We start from the raw sequence: 11296 nt of genomic DNA on the forward strand, positions 1-11296 counted from the left end.
TGGGAGGGAGCGGTACTTGGCCGCAGCGGGCACTGTGCCCAGCACAGGACCCCTTCCATCCAGGCGGCCCCAGGCCTCTCGACGCCCGCGTCTCCCTTGCAGGGGATCCTCCTGGTATATGACATCACCAACCGCTGGTCCTTTGATGGCATCGACCGGTGGATCAAGGAGATCGATGAGGTAGGTGTGCACCCGCAGATACCCCTTCAGGGTCACCCTTCCCAGGTGTACACACTCCCATCCCCAGCAGGAAGCCGGGGGGGGGCCCCATTTGCTGCCCCCCTTGTGGCCCCGGCTCTGTGTCCCCATAGCACTCGATGGTCAGAGAATGGACAGTGAGGGCCCTGCCCACTTTGGGGCCTGGGAGACAGTGCCGAGAGGGGGGTGTCCCATGTTCGTGCCTCTGCTGAGTCCTGTGTCCCCCCCAAGCATGCACCTGGGGTTCCCCGGATCCTGGTTGGGAATCGGCTGCACCTGGCCTTCAAGCGGCAAGTTCCAACAGAGCAGGCGCGTGCCTACGCAGAGAAGAATGGCATGACCTTCTTTGAGGTCAGCCCACTGTGCAACTTCAATGTCATCGAGTCCTTCACCGAGCTGTCCCGCATCGTGCTCATGAGGCATGGCATGGAGAAGATTTGGAGGCCCAACCGAGGTAAGGGGCTGCCCCGGGCTGTGGGCGAGAAAACGGAAACAGACTGGGGCTCCGGCAGCCCGCTTAGGGGCCGGCGTCCCGGGTTGCAGGGGAGGCCAGCTCTCCTCCACTGCTTCCCTGGCCCCCTGGTGGCTGAGCTGGCTAAGCTGGCTCTGTGTGGGGTCCTGGTGTTCCAGGAGGGGACTGTGCAGGACATCCTGTCTGCACCTCAGTGTTGGGAGGCAGTGCTGTGGACTCTGCCCCAGAGTGGAAAGGGAGTGGCTTCTAAGCCTGTCCTCCTAGAGCTGACCCATAAAGGTCCTGGCTGTGTGCTTCCCTGTCCCTCAGCCTGAGCCCCATCCCACCCGAGCTGCCAGAAAGGCCAGGGTGGCTGGAAGCCTATGTCTCCTGCCAGGACACTGGCAGCTGGGGTGGAGTGGTGGGTGTCCAGGGCAGCCCTCTCCAATCCTCGCAGTCTGACCTGTCCCTTCCCCCCACCGCGGTCTGACCCCCATGTGCAGTGTTCAGCCTGCAGGACCTCTGCTGTCGGGCCATTGTCTCCTGCACCCCCGTGCACCTCATCGACAAGCTCCCGCTGCCTGTCACCATCAAGAGCCATCTCAAGTCTTTTTCGATGGCCAATGGCATGAACGCCGTCATGATGCACGGGCGCTCCTACTCGCTGGCCAGTGGGGCAGGAGGCAGCAGCAACAAGGGCAACAGCCTCAAGAGGTCCAAGTCCATCCGCCCTCCCCAGAGCCCGCCCCAGAACTGCTCAAGGAGCAACTGCAAGATCTCCTAGCGGGCAGGCTGGGCACCACCCTGTCCAGTGCGCTCTGGGAGGGCTCGTGCTTGGGGAACGCTTCTGGCCGGGCGCTGGGCCTGGCGCCGTGTGCAGGGAAGGCTTTGGCCACACCGCCTCCCGGGAAGTGTGGGGGCACACGGCTCAGGCAGTGGTCTTCCGCCAGACAAGTTCCGTGGGACCGGAGAGAGCTGCGGGGGTCTCGGGGGAGCAAGCCCGGGACCCTGCAGTGCGGTGGTGCTGGGAAGTGCCCAGGAGGCGGCTCTGCCTGGCTCCAGCCTCAAGGGGGTGCTGTCTCTGAGGACCCGGGAGGCCTGGCTCCCTTTCTTATTTATATGGAAGATGTTCACCTTTTTGTACATTTTTAAAGGACGGGCAGGGCAGCCTCCACGCAGCCGCATGGTGAGCCCCCGTCAGCAGTGGGTTCAGGCTTTGGGACATTTGGAGAGGGGGAGGGGATTTGAGGCAAAGATGAGGAATCTCGGTCAGGGCTTCAACCTTTGAATTCAGACACTTCATGCTGGGTGTGGGCTGTGCAGCGGCAGGAGGGGACACGTGGAAGCTCTGGGCAGTGCACTCGGGCCCATGGCTGCCTCCACCAGCCTTTGTGAACACGGGGGTCGGTGTGTGCCCCGAGATGATTGAGCGGCGGCTCCGGCCCCCAGCGGTCGGCGTGGTGTGGCCGCAGCTTCCTGGGCTCCCGCGGCCCTCCTAGACAACATCCTGTGCAGCTCGGATGGGCTCAGGGCTGGGGGCAAGGGCTCCGTTCCCCAGCGGACTGCTGGTGTTTCTCAGACATTCCTGTGTCTCAGGGGAAGATGCAGAAGACACTCAGTGGGTGTACACCCACCCGCCCGCTCGTGTCCCGGGGCACCTGGACTCTGTCCTCACCAGCTTCTGTTCGCCGGCCTCGGGTGTGACCCCACACCCGCTTCTTGCCTGACGTCGGCCCTCATGGTCGCACGTCACCAAAACCGTTCTGACGCATCTCTTAGTGATGCTGCCTGGACTGGTCCCAGCGGTGGACCCCGAGCCTCTCCTGGAGACCCCACCAGCCAGCCCTGAGCAGGAGGCCTCGCCTCCTCCTGCCGCCTGCTGGCAACTTGGCCGCCGGTCACACTGGTGCTCAGCTCTACCTCCTCCTCACGGCCCTGCCGTGGGCTCTGGGACTCTATGTGCTGTGTGTCTGGGAGGCAGGGCGGGGCCGCGGCCTGCGTGTGTGGGGCGTCTGGGGTCCCCGATGGGGCCTGGCCTCAGCAGGCTCAGGCAGGGGAGGCCACACCCATCCTGCCTTGCCTGCGGGGTTGCGGGGGGGCTTTCTTTGGACTTTGAACCCAGTCACACAGACTTTGTTTTGAGGACGTGGACAGTCCTACGTTCACTTTATCAACACTACCCTTTGCTGCTGTCTGACACGCCATTCCTGTGCTCAGTTTGGACGGTTTTCCTTTCTTTGTACAGTAAACGTGATTCAGCTCTGATATCCAGGCTGAGAGCCTCTGGTTTTAACTGGGCAGGTGGTAGGTGTGGCTGGTGCCGGCCCTTGCCGTGAGGGCTGAGCCTGGCTGCTGCGGCCATCTCAGTCCAGGCCACACACGGGTCGTTTCTTGGGCCAGACAGGCAGCCCCCCGCACTCCAGAGGCTGCTACTCCCTGCTGCCTCTGAGGGTGGAAAGTGGGACGCCCCGAGCCCCCTCCCATGTCTGTGTAGGCGGGCCTAACTGCCTGAGGGTGGTGGGCACGGAGCCAGGGATGCAGTGGATGACTTGGGGGCTTCCCACCTGCAGAGACTCAGCATGGCCTCCCGGCCCCAGACCCAGGCCTGGGGTGGGAAAGCCACCTGCTAATGGGGTTCAGTCCAGGGGTGTGGTGGCACTGACGGGTGGGGAACCCCTCTGAACGAGCCTCCCCACCCCCCACCTACCGCTCGGGGACCCAGGCCTCTAGCTGCAGCTCTCTGAGGGACTGTCCTGGATCTGGAACCCCCACACCCATGGTCCCCTTGTATGCATTCTCTGCATCCGGGGCGTCTCTTGGTCTCACTCTGACCAGACAAGGCTTTTATTTCCCTGCCTCTCAGGTCAGAAGGTCAGACGCAGGGCCATGGGATGTTTTCCATTTGGTCTCCGAGCAGATGATCCTGGGGCCCCAGGCCCCTGGGAAGGGTTTGGAAGGGTAGAGTCCAGCGGCTTTGTCCTGTTGCTGCATTAGATCTCCCTGCCAGGCCTGCCAAGGAGGGGCTTCCATCCCCCCCCACCCCCCCTCCCGCCCAGGGAAGGCTCCTCCTCCCAGGGGCTTGAGCAGCTTCTGGGAAACTTGCCCTTTCCAGGGTGCTTTTTAGATGACCTTGGCCTCGGGATTGTGTGGGGCTACAGCTACTGAAATTCAAGTCAGCCCAAGTAAACACTCAGTTCCTCGGCCCCAGCAGCCCCGTTTCCAGTGTTTGCTGCCTGTGTGACTGGTGGCTATGCCGGCCAGCATGGTTTCCTCCCTGCTGAGCGTCCTGGGACCTCACTTCTTTGGTACCTGCCTTGCCAGGTCGTGGAAGAGCCTGGACCTGGAGCCATGCTGGGGGCGCTCCGGAAATGCAAAGTCCTGCCTTGCATCGGCCTCCCCCAACCCCCATCAGCTTCGGGTCACCGGAAGCCTCCACACTAGCAGAAAGGGTTTCAGTTTGACCCCAAGACCTGTTGACATGTCGTGACCCTGAGAAGGATCACGGAGAAGGTTGTGAGATTTTTTTCCTGCGGAGAGAGCAGAACGCGTACTCGTTGCGTGGTCGAACACACAGCCCCTGTGCCTATGGACGTGATGAATCTGGGTAAGGGGCTGGTGTGGACCTGCTGTGGGGGAAATCCAGGCTCTGGGCCAGCTGGGGCGGGTTGGGGAGCCAGAGGGGGTTGGCCAGCCCAGGCCCCTCCTCTGACCTGGGCTGGGAAGGTCTGAGAGGCAGCTTTGACCCCTGGGCCCTTCCATCCCCAGCCCAGTGCCTAGAGGGAGGAGGGGCTCCAATTACAGCCTCCCTCCCCTCCCCTCCCCCGCCAGAGCCAGCCCTTCTCTGGCCCTTTTCCGCCCCTCCTGACCCTCGTGGCCAGTGTCTTCTGTGCTCCTGGGCCTCGGCCCCTCCCCAGCTTTCCTCCCCTCCCCACCCCCTGCCCTGTGCTGACCACAGAGGGGCCAGGCAGGGGAGGGGCTGGCGCCACATGCACAGACTCAGAGCTGTGAGAGGCCCGGAACCTACCCAGCCCCTCGCACTGCTGTGGGCTCGGACCTTGAGGGCCAGGGAAGAGCCCCGGGGATCAGTCGGGGGCCCGAGGGCAGGGGCAGCAACCGCAGGCCTGGAAAGGTAGATGGTTTCGGGGGGCAGGCTAGGCAGGGCCTGAGGAAGGACTGGTGGCACATCCCCCACCCCCTGGCCCGGCGGTCCCCATGCTGGCCCCGAGGCCACTCCTGCCGCTGCTCCTCGTGGTTGGGCTGACCTTGGGGGCCAGCCTGCCGCCAGGACCCAGAAGCCACTCGGGCGTGTGCCCCAACCAGCTCAGCCCCAACCTGTGGGTGGATGCCCAGAGCACCTGTGAGCGTGAGTGCGTCAGGGACCAGGTAAGCACAGGCCCTGGTTGGGGGTTGGAAAATTGGGGGGCTTAGGGCACCTTGGAGGCTGGGTGAGTCTGGGGAAGCCCAGCCCTACCCCTGCACCCAGGCCTTGCCCACAGGGGGACCCCAGCAGCTGCACTGCGGCCCCATTCCTGGGAGTCTGCTGCCTCCTCAGGCTCCCCACACTCGGCTGCTGGGGTTTTAGGCTGTTCTGTGTATGAGGGTCCCAGAGGACACCCCCAGTCTTTGCCTTCATGTGTCTGAGATTAAGAGCTCCCTCCTCGCTCCCCAAACCTGCCCACCCCCACCCTAGGACCAGTTGTTCTCAGGACCAGCAAGGTCGAAAGGCAGGGGGGTTCACACGTGGACACCTGCCCTGCAGCCCTACCCTGCACCACATGCAGTGGCCTTGAGCACGTTGTACGTGGCCCCCCACCCCCCACCCCCACCCCTGCCCCGGGCCTTGGTTTCCTCGTCGGTGTGATGAAACCTGCTCTGTGGGGTGAGGACCTGAGGATTCAGTGAGCTTCGGTGACGTGACACGCTCGACAGGGTCTGATCGTAGTAGAGCATGGGAAGGAAATTTCTGGGAACGTGTTGGGCTTTCCCCGGGGGAGACAGGTTCCAGGAAGGGCAGTTGGGGCTCAGCTCCCTCTGGACAAGCTGACAGGCGGAGCTAGGGTGCCCACTGAGCTACTCCCCACTCCCCAGGACTGCGAGGCCGCCGAGAAGTGCTGTACCAACGTGTGCGGGCTACAGAGCTGCGTGGCGGCGCGCTTCCCTGGTGGCCCAGCGGTGCCCACACTGCTGGCCTCGTGTGAGGGCTTCACGTGCCCTCAGCAGGGCTCCGACTGCGACATATGGGACGGGCAGCCCGTGTGCCGCTGCCGGGACCGCTGCGAGAAGGAGCCCAGCTTCACCTGTGCCTCGGACGGCCTCACCTACTATAACCGCTGCTACATGGACGCGGAGGCCTGCCTGCGTGGCCTCCGCCTGCACGTTGTGCCCTGCAAGCACGTCCTCAGCTGGGCGCCCAGCAGCCCAGGGCCACCGGAGCCCACGGCCCGCCCCACGCCCGGGGACGCCCCCACGCCGCCTGCCCTCTACAGCAGCCCAGCCCCACAGGCGGTGTACGTGGGGGGCACCGCCAGCCTCCACTGCGACGTCAGCGGCCGCCCGCCACCCGCCGTGACCTGGGAGAAGCAGAGCGACCAGCGGGAGACCCTGATCATGCGGCCAGACCAGATGTACGGCAACGTGGTGGTCACCAGCATCGGGCAGCTGGTGCTTTACAACGCCCGGCCCGAGGATGCCGGCCTCTACACCTGCACAGCACGCAACGCCGCCGGCCTGCTGCGGGCCGACTTCCCACTCTCCGTGGTCCGGCGGGAGCCGGCCGGGGCCGGGGCACCCATGCCCTCTGGCCCGGCCGAGTGCCTGCCTGACCTGCGGGCCTGCAGCAGCACGGCCCCCGGCCTGGTCCTCTGGCACTTTGACCCACAGCGGGGAGGCTGCATGACCTTCCCCGCCTGCAGCTGCGAAGGAGGTGGCCGTGGCTTCGAGACCTACGAGGCGTGCCAGCAGGCCTGCGCCCGGGGCCCCGGTGATGCTTGCGCGCTGCCGGCTGTGCAGGGCCGCTGCCAGGGCTGGGAGCCGCGCTGGGCCTACAGCCCGCTGCTGCAGCAGTGCCACCCCTTCGTGTACGGCGGCTGCGAGGGCAATGGCAACAACTTTGAGAGCCGCGCGAGCTGTGAGGACGCCTGCCCCGTGCCGCGCACGCCGCCCTGCCGGGCCTGCCGCCTCCGCAGCAAGCTGGCGCTGAGCCTGTGCCGCAGCGACTTCGCCATCGTGGGGCGGCTCACCGAGGTGCTGGAGGAGCCCGAGCCGGGGGGCGGTGGCATCGCCCGTGTGGCCCTGGATGAGGTGCTCAAGGACGACAAGATGGGCCTCAGGTTCTTGGGCACCAAGTACCTGGAGGTGACGCTGAGTGGTATGGACTGGACCTGCCCCTGCCCCAACGTGACGGCAGGCGACGGCCCGCTGGTCATCATGGGGGAGGTGCGAGACGGCGTGGCCGTGCTGGATGCTGGCAGCTACGTCCGCGCCGCGAGCGAGAAGCGCGTCAAGAAGATCTGGGAGCTGCTCGAGAAGAAGGCCTGCGAGCTGCTGAACCGCTTCCAGGACTAACCCCGCCTGCCCTGCCTTCCTGTCCTGCTGAATAAAAGCCAGCGCTTCCCCAGACCTCGTGGCCTACAGATGCTGGACCTCCTGGGGGGCCCTCAGCTGGTGTCCCACTAGCACACTGGAGCATGGGCTCTAGTCCCCGTTCCGTCCTTGGGAACCTGCGGTTTCCCTGCAGCAGCACAAGCCTCTTGGGGCAGGAGAGCCCAGCAGCCGGCTCAGCCAGCAGGGCCTGAATTCTCACTCCCTCCTCTGTCCCCTCAGCAGAGCAGCCGGTCCAGGAGGCCCCCAAGCCCTGACTCCACAGGCCAGACTCCCCCCTGCCCACCAGGTGTGGTCCCAGGAGGAGGCATGGTTGACACCAGCAGTGAGCAGCAGACAACACTTTATTCCCAGGTTCTAAGCAGCCCTGTGGCCATCAGCCAAGAGCCCCCAGACCGGGCAAGGCCAGTCCTCATGGCCCAGCCCTGGGAGGCAGGGGCTGGCCTCTGGGTTTGGTCCAGGGGAGGGGGGGATCTTGGTGGAAACACAAACACGCGAGAGCAGGTGCAGTTACTCTTTCCGGAATATCAGGCACTTGTTGTTGGCCGGCATGTCCACCTAGGGCGAGGCGTGGGCTGCAGCGGCTGACCAGGCCCCCAGGGAAGCGGCCCATGCCACCCGCCCTCCCACCTACCATCCTTTCAAGGAGCAGGCCGCTGGCTTGGCCCAGGTCCTCCAGGAGGGCCGTGTCCCGCAGCCCCCACTCAGGATTCCTGCAGTGAGGGCCAGGCGGGGGAGAAGGTGCAGTTGTGGCTGGGGGCAGCCACCCAGCCCACCTGCCCTCCCAGCCAGGCCCCCCACCCACCTATCCAGCTCTGACCTGCATCTAAGAGTCAGATCAAAATCCACGTTACTCTGCGGAGTGATCTTCCCATTGACGGCATAAGGCTGCGGAGATGGGGACACGGCTCTGCCCGCCACCCACAGACACGGGGTCAGCCATGCCTCCGTGGACACGCCGGCACCCAGAGAATGAAAAGGACACACCCCTCCCTGCCCCCAGGGCGGGGGACAGCTGAGGACCAGCTGGTGAGCCAGGGGGTTGGAGGGAGACTGGCAGATGACCAGGAGGATGTTCAAGAAGGAAGACCCTGGGTGCAGGGGAGTCGAGGAAGAAGGCAACTGAAAATACTGCAACCAAAAGGAGGGAGTGCAGAAAGTAGGACGCAGCCGAGACTGGCTAGGATCAGGATTGCCTGCCAGGGGAGGCCCATCATCTCTGGCCGAAGCACTCACCCCATAGGTGATCAGAAGCGCCTTGGGTTTGAGCAGATGTCCCGCTGCCCTGAAGAGCCCCTGGGGAGTGAGGAAGCAGGATGTCAGTGAGGAGCTTTCTCTCCCCAGGCACCTGAAAGAGCCCTCGGCCTCTCTGGCCAGAGACTCAGCTTGACCTCCTCAGGCCTCAGTGCCACCCTGCTCCCTCCCGCTGCACCCAGAGGGCTGCCCCGCGGCGCAGGTGGGTGGCTCGCCCACGCGCCCACAGACCTCGGTGCAGTTCAGGGGGCTGATGTGGATCATGTTGATGCACAGCAGCAGATCCAGCGACTGGGGCAGGATCCCGCCCCAGTGCTCCCAATCCCAGGTCACGTCCAGGTACAGCGGGGCCTTCACGTTGGACAGCCCCTGAGCCTGAGTGGTGGCCGAGATGCTGTAGAAGGGCAGCACATGACTGAGGGGAGCTGAGAGGGGTCCCCCCGTGGCGTGGGGAGTCGGGACAGCGGAACAGGCCCTGCTCCGCCTGACCCCGCGCCCCGCCCGCTCTCGCCAGCCGGGGTCCCGCCTTTCCCGCGCCCCGCCGCACCTGTCCAGGCAGCGCTGGTCCACGTCGGACGGCTGCCACTCGGCGTGGGGGAAGGCCCGAGCGAAGTGGGCCGTGTGCTGGCCGGAGCCCGAGGCCACCTCCAGCACGCGGACGCCGCGCTGGGCCGGGTCCATGTACTGCCGCAGCACGCGTAGGATGGGCTCCTTGTTCCGCTCGGCCGCCGCCGCCACCAGCATCGCAGCAGCTCAGCCGGCCCGCCGGTAGCCGCAGTCAGTCGCCGCGAGACCCACTAGGCGCCGCAGTCCGACGCCGCGCGGCCCGCCGGGAGTTGTAGTGCGGCGCTGCGAGGCCGGCCGGGAGTTGTAGTCCGGCGCCGCAAGGCCGGCTGGGAGTTTAAAGGGCCGGCAGCCGCAGGAGGTGCACCGGGAGCCGCAACCCCGGCGGGGTCATTGGTCGGTTGAGTTGGGGTCGCTGGCTTACAGGCGACCGTCAGCTCAGTACCCAGTGGCCCATGGTCGCTCCGGCATTTTCATGGAGCTTGTCACTGTCTCATTCTCCAAAATTGCCTTGTCCGCGTTGCTCCGGAATGGGTGTTTCCTTGTGGTCTTCTTTCCTTTTGAAATCAGTGTCGTTAGCGAGAATTAGTTTGTTGAGATGGGGAAAATGAAAATTACCAGATGCGCCGCCCGGGAATCGAACCCGGGTCGCAAGAATGGGAATCTTGCATGATACCACTACACCAGCGGCGCTGCTGACACACTGGCAGCCCGCGAGATTTAAGGGATTGTGACGCAACCTCCCGGCACGCAGAAGTACCACAATGCATGCGCGCCGCCCCTGGGCGGGGGGAATGCCCGCCCCAGCGCCCCGAAGCCGGCGGGCGGGTTGGGGTGGGAGCACTGGGACTGGCCGGGTCCGCGTGAAGTGGGGACGGGGGCAGTCTCGCGGTGTCACCTGGGCCCCCAGCGCTAGAGCGGACAGAGCGGGCCTAAGGGGCGAGGGCTGAGGGCCACGATTCGCGCCCGCGCCTTGGAAACCATGGCAACTGCGGGCGTCCGGAGCCGGTGGGGCGTGGCTACGATAGCGTTCCTTGTGGGCGGGCCTTCGCGGTTGGGCGGGGCTCGTGCCGGCTGGGCGTGGGTGGAGCGGTCCTGGCCGGCAGGGACCGGACGGACCGGAGCTGTGATGCTCAGGGCTGTCCTGCGAGGCCGACAAGACCCGCGCTAGCCTAGGGTTTGCGGACGTTGTGAGGGGGCTCGGCGACCCCGGAATCGAGTCGGAGCCTTATTTCTTGTGTCCAAGGGTATTTCCCCGGTGGTCAGCTTGGGGCCCGTGGCTCCGAGGGGCCCCGTTCTGCAGGCTGAGGGCCGCGTTCCGCAGCGGGCTAGATTCTCTCCCTTGTTTGCGCAGTTTTTCACGAGAGAGACCCCCATACCTGACAGCACTCTGGCCGGGGCTCAGAGGGTGGCCCCAACCCAGGCTTTAACCTGGGATTGTCGTGGAGGGGCCGGAATGTGGTTGGGTACGGCGAGGACAGTCTTGCAGCTTAGGGTGGGGGCGAGGACAGTCTTGCAGCTTAGGGTGGGGAAGTGGCGTAGGATTGTCGGGGCTGGACCGGCCCCCTAGGGAAGTGCTACTCAGTCGGCGGCCGCCCCCTCCAGGCAGCCACACTGGCATTCTGCACGTGACCACCCTTCCCTAGGCTTTCTGTTTCATAGGCCAGAGCTTCCCTTACCTGAATCACCTTTTGCCTCCTTCCACCTGGTCTGCCGGCTGAGCTGGGCATTTTCTGAATCCTTCCATGTGCGGGGGCTGAGAGGAGCATCTGCTGTGGTTCATAACAAGCCCCTTTCAGTCTCACCTGGGTTCACACCAACCAGGTGACTCTTGGAGCTCAGGGGTTGGTAGCCAGGAGACCGGACGTGTGATTAGAAGGCTGGAGACCAAGCCCATCACCAACCATGAATGATCTCATCAACCACACCTGTGTAACGGGGCCTCCCTAAAAACCCAAAATGAAGGGGTTCTGGAGCCTCTGGGCACATGGAGGTGCCAGGAGGAGGAGGGTGGCGCTCCCAGGCAGGAGGCAGGGCCTGGAAGCTCCGTGCTCCTTCCCCACCCTCACACCCCCCTACCCGCCCTGTGGGTGTCTTCTATCTGCTGTTCCTGAGTCATAGCCTTGATGATGAACCAGTAACCGTAAGTAAGGTGTTAGGTCCCTGAGTTCTGTGCGCTGTTCTAGCAAATTATGGCGCTCGAGAAGGGGGTCGTGAGAACCCTGACTT

At 64.8% G+C, this 11296-nt stretch overlaps 3 protein-coding genes and 1 non-coding gene across 9 annotated transcripts in view; 2 read left to right on the top strand and 2 right to left on the bottom strand.

The window, feature by feature from the left end:
* Positions 1 to 3126, top strand: part of RAB40C (RAB40C, member RAS oncogene family) — a 29154-nt gene extending 26028 nt beyond the window's left edge. The window contains exons 4-6 of one of the 2 annotated variants that reach the window (XM_044915567.1): positions 103 to 180; positions 487 to 652; positions 1153 to 3126. In XM_044915567.1, coding sequence (XP_044771502.1) covers positions 103 to 180; positions 487 to 652; positions 1153 to 1433 — 525 coding nt within the window. In that variant the 3' untranslated portion in view covers positions 1434 to 3126. Of the gene's footprint in view, positions 1 to 102; positions 181 to 429; positions 653 to 1152 lie in introns of both variants that reach the window. The other variant, XM_021698038.2, reaches the window with a different exon arrangement.
* A 389-nt stretch (positions 3127 to 3515) lies between these two features.
* WFIKKN1 (WAP, follistatin/kazal, immunoglobulin, kunitz and netrin domain containing 1) lies at positions 3516 to 7261 on the top strand. Its single transcript, XM_021698039.1, has 2 exons — positions 3516 to 5032; positions 5738 to 7261. Exons 1-2 carry the CDS (start codon positions 4862 to 4864, stop codon positions 7211 to 7213), a joined length of 1647 nt encoding a protein of 548 aa, XP_021553714.1. The 5' UTR covers positions 3516 to 4861; the 3' UTR covers positions 7214 to 7261.
* A 297-nt stretch (positions 7262 to 7558) lies between these two features.
* METTL26 (methyltransferase like 26) lies at positions 7559 to 9326 on the bottom strand. Of its 5 annotated transcripts, XM_021698201.2 has the most exons (6): positions 9051 to 9299; positions 8735 to 8897; positions 8486 to 8545; positions 8070 to 8137; positions 7884 to 7962; positions 7559 to 7807 (listed from the first exon to the last, which is right to left on the bottom strand). In XM_021698201.2, the coding sequence occupies exons 1-6, from the start codon at positions 9245 to 9247 to the stop codon at positions 7760 to 7762; spliced, it is 615 nt and encodes a 204-aa protein (XP_021553876.1). In that variant the 5' UTR covers positions 9248 to 9299; the 3' UTR covers positions 7559 to 7759. The 5 variants fall into 5 exon arrangements, with proteins under 5 accessions (XP_021553876.1, XP_021553875.1, XP_021553874.1 ...); XM_021698200.2 differs by having other exon boundaries at positions 7884 to 8137; XM_021698199.2 differs by having other exon boundaries at positions 7583 to 7807; positions 8070 to 8545; positions 9051 to 9326.
* A 363-nt stretch (positions 9327 to 9689) lies between these two features.
* On the bottom strand, positions 9690 to 9760 carry TRNAG-CCC. Its single transcript has one exon. It is a non-coding gene; the product is annotated as a tRNA-Gly (tRNA).
* Positions 9761 to 11296: the final 1536 nt, after the last annotated feature.

This window comes from Neomonachus schauinslandi, chromosome 5, assembly GCF_002201575.2.
Source record: "Neomonachus schauinslandi chromosome 5, ASM220157v2, whole genome shotgun sequence".
In the NCBI taxonomy this organism is placed as follows: domain Eukaryota; kingdom Metazoa; phylum Chordata; class Mammalia; order Carnivora; family Phocidae; genus Neomonachus; species Neomonachus schauinslandi.